General features: G+C 36.8%; 1 protein-coding gene across 2 annotated transcripts in view; it reads right to left on the reverse strand.

Moving 5' to 3' along the window:
• The window catches only part of MCTP1 (multiple C2 and transmembrane domain containing 1), a 649,898-nt gene that overhangs the window by 270,490 nt on the left and 371,597 nt on the right, over positions 1-7,811 (reverse strand). For both annotated transcript variants that reach the window (XM_004375032.2, XM_023730121.1), the window contains exon 3: positions 5,068-5,210. In XM_004375032.2, coding sequence (XP_004375089.1) covers positions 5,068-5,210 — 143 coding nt within the window. The remainder of the gene's footprint in view (positions 1-5,067; positions 5,211-7,811) is intronic.

Below are 7,811 nucleotides of genomic sequence, written 5' to 3' on the forward strand. Positions count from 1 at the left end.
AAAAAAAAAAAAAACTCTCAACAAAATAGGAAGAGAAGGGAAATTCCTCAACATAATTAAGGGCATTTATACAAAGCCAACAGCCAGCATTATCCTAAATGGAGACAGTCTGAAAGCACTCCCCTTGAGAATGGGAACCAGACAAGGATGTCCTTTATCATCATTCTTATTCAACATTGTGCTGGAGGTCCTAGTGAGAGCAATGAGGCTAGAAAAAGAAATAAAGGGCATCCAGATTGGTAAGGAAGAAGTAAAAGTATCTCTATTTGCAGATGATACGATCTTATACACAGAAAACCGCACAGAATCCTCAAGGAAACTACTGGAACTAATAGAAGATTTCAGCAAAGTATCAGGATACTGTATGAACACACAAAAATCAGTTGAATTCCTCTACACCAACAAAGAGAACTTCGAAGAGAGAAAATCATCAAATCAATACCATCTATAATAGCCCCCAAGAAGATAAAATACTTAGGAATAAATCTAACCAGAGGCATAAAAGACTTAACAATGAAAACTACAAGACACTACTGCAAGAAACCAAAGGAGACCTGCATAAGTGGGAAAACATACCTTGCTCATGGATAGAAAGATTCAACATTGTGAAAATGTCAATTCCACCCAAAGTGATCTACAGATACAATGCAATCCCAATCCAAATTCCAACGGTATTTTTTAATGAGATGGAGAAACAAATCACCAACTTCATATGGAAAGGGAAGAGGCCCCAGAAAAGTAAAGCATTACTCAAGAAGAACAACAAAGGGGGAGCCCTCACATTACCTGATTTTAGAACTTATTATATGGCCACAATATTCAAAACATCCTGGTAGTGGTACAATAACAGATACATAGACAAATAGAACAGAATTGAGAACCCAGATGTAAATTCATCCACAAATTCATCCACCTATGAGCAGCTGATATTTGACAAAGGCCCAAAGTCCGTTAAACGGGGAAAAGACAGTCTCTTTAACAAATGGTGCTGGCATAATGCGATATCCATCTGCAAAAAAATGAAACAAGACGCATACCTCATACCATGCACAAAAACTATCTCAAAATGGATCAAAGACCTATAAAATCTAAAATGATAAAGATCATGGAAGAAAAAATAGGGACAATGCTAGCAGCCCTAATACATGGCATAAACAGTTTACAAACCATAAGTAACAACACACAAACACCAGAAAAGAAACTAGATAACTGGGAGCTCCTAAAAATCAAACCCTTATGCTCATCAAAAGACTTCACAAAAGAGTAAAAAGACAACCTACACACTGGGAAAAATTTTTTGGCTATGACAAATCCAATCAGCGTTTAATCTCCAAAATCTGTAAGATACTGCAAAACGTCAACAACAAAAAGACAAATAACGCAATTTAAAAAAATGGGCAAAGGATATGAACAGGCACTTCACCAAAGAAGACATTCGGGTGGCTAACAGACACATAAAAAGAAATGCTCACAATCATCAGCCATTAGAGAAATGCAAATCAAAGCTACAATGAGATACCATTTCACCCCAACAAGGCTAGCATTAATCCATAAAACACCAAATAATAAATGTTGGAGAGGTTGTGGAGAGACTGGAACACTTATACACTGTTGGTGGGAACGTAAAATGGTACAACCCCTTTGGAAGTCGATTTGGCGCTTCCTTAAAAAGCTAGAAATAGAAGTACCATAGGATCCAGCAATCCCGCTCCTTGGAATATATCCTAGAGAAATAAGAGCTGTCACACGAATAAATATATGCACGCCCATGTTCATTGCAGCACTGTTCACGATTGCAAAAAGATGGAAACTACCTAGGTGCCCATCAGCGGACGAATGGGTAAACAAATTATGGTATATTCACATAATGGAATACTACGCAATGATAAAGAACAATGATGAACCCGTGAAGCATCTAATAACATGGAGGAATCTGGAAGGAATTATGCTGAATTTAGTCAGTCGCAAAAGGACAAATATTGTATAAGACTACTATTATAAGAACTCAAGAAAAGGTTTAAACTCAGAAGAAAACGTTCTTTGATGGTGATGCAGGTGGGCAAGGAAGGAGAGGGTTATTCACTAACCAGATAGTAGATAAGAATTATCTTAGGTGAAGGGAAGGACAACACACGCTAAAGGGGGGGTCAGCACAATTGGACTAAACCAAAAGCTAAGAAGTTTCCTGAATGCAACCATACAATTTGAGGGACACAGTAGCAGGGGTGGAGCCTGGGTACCATGCTTTCAGGAGATATCTAGGTCAATCGAAATAACAAAGTTTATTAAGAAAATGCTCTGCATCCCACTTTGGTGAGTGGTGTCTGGGGTCTTAAAAGGTAGCGAGCGGCCATCTAAGATGCATCAATTTTCCCAACCCATTGGAGCAAAGGGAAATGAAGAACACCAAAGACACAAGGAAAATATTAGCCCAAGAGACAGAAAGGGCCACATAAACCAGACAGCATCATCCTGAGACTAGAAGAACTAGATGGTGCCCAACTACCACCGATGACTGCCCTGACAGGGAACGCAACAGAGAGATCCTGATGGAGCAGGAGAAAAGTGGGGTGCAGAACTCAAATTCTAGTAAAAAGACCAGACTTAATGGTTTGACTGAGACTGGAGGGACCCTGGAAGACATGGCTCCCCGACTCTCTTTTATCTCAAAACTAAAACCATTCCCAAGGCCAACTCTTCAGACAAAGTTTAGACTGGACTACGGGACATAAATTAATACTCCTGAGGAGTGTGCTTCTTAGCTCAAGTAGACACATGTGACTAAATGGGCAGCTCCTGTCCGGAGGTGAGATGAAAAGGCAGAGAGGTTCAGGAGGTGGTTGAATGGACACAGGAAATCCGGAGTGGAAAGAGTATGCTGTCACAGTATATGGAGAGCAACTAGGGTCACATAACAATGTGTGTATAAATTATTGTATGAGAGACTGACTTGAATTATAAACTTTTACTTAATGCACAATAAAAAAAAGATAATTATAATTTTTTGTTTTTACTTATATCTGAGAGGCCAATGTGGTTTCTATTTAATTTCATACTTGTTTTTCTTATGTAGAAATGGAAAAAAGTAAGCAAATCTTTTAAAATTCACTATATATCATCTTCTGCATTGTAAAAGTTAAGTTGTGGCCACATGATCTTGTATACTGAATACTCAAAGTGGTAAAAATCCTTTGATTCTCTCTCCTAGCTTCTTTGCTCATATGTCCTTAACCAAGTCTTTTAGCCTACAATGTCACTGTCTCTGTTCATAGTACATGTATATATCTTGTTCTCTCAAACAAGGGCAATTTTTTTTTGGCCAATTTCTTTTCTGTGTACTTCAGATTATTTTGGTTTCTGAGCTTAGTAATATATTTCTTTTGAAATATGCACTTTGACTTTGGATTTCTACATAAATGAATTTTCATTCCTGTGCACAAGAGAAGAGTAAAAGAACCCAACCAATATCTAATGTAATTTTGGGAAGTTCATCTGTAACCCACTTATAAAGTGGAGATCCACATGGTTCTTTCTTGGTGTACTGTCTCCAATATTAAAGAAACATAGAGATCCACAGCAAAAGTGATTAAATCATATTCCTTTTCATTCATGATTTTTCTCTTAAGGGTCATCAAAACAGATCCAAACAGTGCATTGTTATCCCTATTACCATCTGTTTTCCTTTCCTCTACATTTTCTTCATAACTGCAGCTGCTGTAACTCATCTCTTCTAAACCCCCTGGAATAAAACATCCTTACAGCATACTTTTCATTATTTCTTTTCCATCCCCTATCTCAACTTTTTTGCATTGTGAAGGTAATTCCTTTTTCTCATGTAGTTTTTTTTTCTCTGAGGAGAGCTGAGGAGAAGCGGAGAAACATCATGACTACGAAGCTCATTCCTCTGGCAGGAGGGGGTAAGCTGTGTGCACTTCTAGGTGAATAATTCTTGTACCATTACACACTACTGACAACTAAATACTTTAGTAGTTCTATTTCATTGATTTCCTTTAGCCAATGTCCACTTGAGCCAATTTCTCAAGCGAATGTGGGTCTACTCTCCCCAGAGTGACTTCTAGAAACATATCAACTGTATGCTTAGGCTTTTCATCAGTCTTATAAAATGTTCTTCTATAATTTCAATAACATCTTGATTTATTTTGTCTGTGTAGGTGGGACACAATTGGGGGCAATACAAATTCAGGGTGAAAAAGGTGAGGGAGGGAGGATGCCCAGAAATTGTTGAAAGAGTGATTATATGAGATTTGTGAGCTCATGTGCTAATAGTGACAATTTAGAGAAAAGGATGGAGTGTGTGATGCTATGGTAAAAGTAAAAAATGGTTTGGTCACTGAATAGAACATAGGAGTAAAAAAAGAATATAATTATCAAAAGCTATTAGTAAAAGGGAAGGCAGACATGAAAATAAAACAAGGAATCAGGGTTGTAACACTTTCCTAAAAAAATTTTTTTAACTACATAAAATGAGAGGAAAGACTGTTTTCATTTTGGGTAATATAATAAAACCATAAAAACCAAATTTGTTGCCGTCAAGTAGATTTCGATTTGTAGCAACCCTACAGGACAGAGTACAACTGCTCCATAAGGTTTCCAAGGACCGAACTTTTCCGCTAGCAGCTGATGTCTTAACCACTGTCCCACCAGAGACATGTATTTCTCCTCCCAAGCATGGTGGATCCCTTGATATAATTCTTAAACAGAAAAGCTGAGTTCTGTGTAAGCTTTCCTTCTTAATAGAAATTACAGAGGCTTGTTTTCATATGTTATCAAAGTGCATTAGATCTGCTAACAGCGTCAAGCAGGAGATGTACTTCATAATCTTCCTAAATGACTGGCAGTAGAACTTTCCAGAAGAAAAATGTTCCCACTAACTTCCCCTCCCTTCAATCTCATTTCTACCACCTTATCAACAGATTAGAGTTGTGCTTAACGAAGTACCTCTCTGGTTTTAAAAAAAAAAAAGCTCTTCAAACAGACATGATAAAAAAGCATTAAACTGAGTTTCTATGTCAGATTCCATCATGGAAAAAGAAATAAATGGCTCACCTTTATATATAACGGCTCCCTAAGATGATCAACCAGAATGCAAGCTTTTTCCTCCCACACAGGATTGAGGGTCTTGTGTATTATTTTACTCCTAAAAACTTCTTTTCCTCCAATTTTAAACTTCACGTAAGGGTCACTTGTCCCTGTTAAAGAGATACAGATTGATCCATGTTAATCATGCGTTTCTGTGGAAGCAAGAGAATAATAGCTCATCTAAACATCAGAAAGTATTTAAAAGAATAAAGTTAATGAAACTTATCAGACAGAAAAATAAGGGTTTAGTGCTTTTCCTCAGTTTTTCCTTATATATTGAAGTGACCCTAAATTATTTTTATAATAATTATTATTAGTAGAAGAATTTTATCTTTTGACAGGATTTATCTTCCGATCTAAATACTGTAATTTTGTCCCGGTATTTAAAAATCTTTTTTGCGTGCTGCATATGTAAATTTAACTCAAATTATAAATCATAGAGATTAATCTGACATTTCTCTTGGTTTTATCTGGTTGATGATAAAAAGGATGATCAATCTTCCTGACTGATGTAACTACTTTTAAAGACATATATGCTGCTAAAATTTTATATTAGCCTAATGGATTTAGGGAAATGTGAGTCTCAAATTCGGTTTCAATTTCATCCTCGGTCCCATATTCTCTCTTGCTCAGAAGTTTTTGACTTTAGAATGCTAGGGATGGATGGAGGTCTCAGAGGAAGGTGTCAGAGAGAAAGGAACATACGTTTATTAAATAAACTGGATGCACCATACTATTTAATACCTTCTAAGCTCCCTATAATGATTAAGAAAATCAGAGATGTCAAATAAATTGCTACGGATACACAGCTAACAAGAGGTGGAATTAGGATTCTAACCAAGATTGTTTGACCCTAATGCCTGTATATTTTCTACTACAGCTGTAAGAGAGAAGCCTTGCGATGGTTAATTTTACATGTCAACCTGGCTAGACTATGGAGCTCAGGTGTTGGGTCAAACACCACTCTAGATGTTTCTATGAAGGTATTTACATGTAATTAACATTTAAATCAGTTGACCTTAAGTAAAGCAGAACACCCTCCATAATGTGGGTGGATCTCATTCAATCAGTTGAAGGCCTTAAGGGCAAAAACTGAGGTTCACCAAGGGAGAAGGATTCTTGCATCAAGACTGTAAATTCACATTCTTTCAGAATTTCCAGCCTACCTCCTGGCCTACCAGTTTTGGACACAAGACAGCCTAAGTTTCCAGCCTGTTACCTGACCTATGAATTTTGGACTTGCCGGCCCCCATAATCATGTGAGCCAATTCCTTAAAATAAATTTCTCTCTCTCTGTTTTTCTCTCCATCTCTAACATAACAGTAGGTTGTTTTGGCTATTTTGAGGCCCCTTGCAATTACATATGAATTTGAGGATTGGCTTGTCCATTTCTGAAAAAAAAAAAAAAAAAACTGTTGGAATTTTGATAGGGATTTTGTTGAGTCTGTAGATCACTTTGGGTAGTATCACCATTTTAACAATATTTAGTTGTCCAATTCATGAGCACAGGATATTTTTTCATTTATTTAGGTCTTCTTTAATTTGTTTCAGCAATGTTTTATAGTTTTCAGTATACAATCTTTCACCTGCCTGGTTAAATTATTCCTAGGTATTGTATTCTTTTAGATGATACTGCAAATGGAATTGTTTTCTTAATTTCCCTTTCAGATTGTTTATTGCTGCAACACATATTTTGAGGAACGTTAAAATCAGTGTACTCATTTGAATCTTAGTCATGCCCCAGACCAAATTATTGTTGTTGATTTTGAAAGTCATCTATGCTACTACTGTGCGATTGTTGTTAGGAGCTGTAGAGTTGGTTCTGACCCATAGTGACCCTGTGTACAACAGAACGAAACACTGCCTGGTCCTGTGTCATCCTGACAATTGTTACTATGATTGAAACCATTGTTGCAGCTACTGTTGTCAATCTACATCGTTGAGGGTCTTCCTCTTTTTTGCTGACCCTTTACTTTATCAACCAAGATGTCCTTCTCCAGGGACTGGTCCCTCCTAATAAGATGTCTAAAGTATGTGAGACAAAGATTCACTAAGGAGCATTTTGGCTGTACTTCTTCCAAGACAGGTTTGTTTGTTTTTCTGGCAGTCCATGGTATGTTCATTATTCTTCACCCATACCATAATTCAAATGCATAGATTCTTCTTCAGTCTTCCTTGTTCATTGTCCAGCTTTCATAGGCATGTGAAGCTAATTGAAAACATCATGGCTTGAGTCAGGCGCACCTTAGTCATCAAAGTGACTTTTTTTTTTTTTAATTTTTTTATTGTACTTTAGATGAAGGTTTACAGAACAAATAATTTCTCATTAAACAGTCAGTACACATATTGTTTTATGACGTTGGTTAAGAACCCCATGATGTGTCAACACTCCCTTCTCGACCTTGAGGACTTTTTTTTGGTGAAAATATACGTAGCTAAAGTTACACCATTACGAAAGTTTCTACATGTACAATTCAGTGACATCGATTACATTCTTCCAGCTGTGCTGCTATTCTCACTATTCTTTTCCAAATTATTCCATCAGCATTATCTTCAACTCACTGTCCCCTAGGCTTCCCATCAAACCTTCTGAGTTGCTGTTGTCAGTTTGATCCAACATAATTTTTTTTTGTACCTTAGATGAAGGTTTGCAGAACAAATAGTTTCTCATTAAACAGTTAGTACACATATTGCCCTATGACAATGGTTAA

The sequence above is a fragment of the Trichechus manatus genome, unplaced genomic scaffold (genome assembly GCF_000243295.1).
Source record: "Trichechus manatus latirostris isolate Lorelei unplaced genomic scaffold, TriManLat1.0 scaffold00032, whole genome shotgun sequence".
Lineage (NCBI taxonomy): Eukaryota > Metazoa > Chordata > Mammalia > Sirenia > Trichechidae > Trichechus > Trichechus manatus.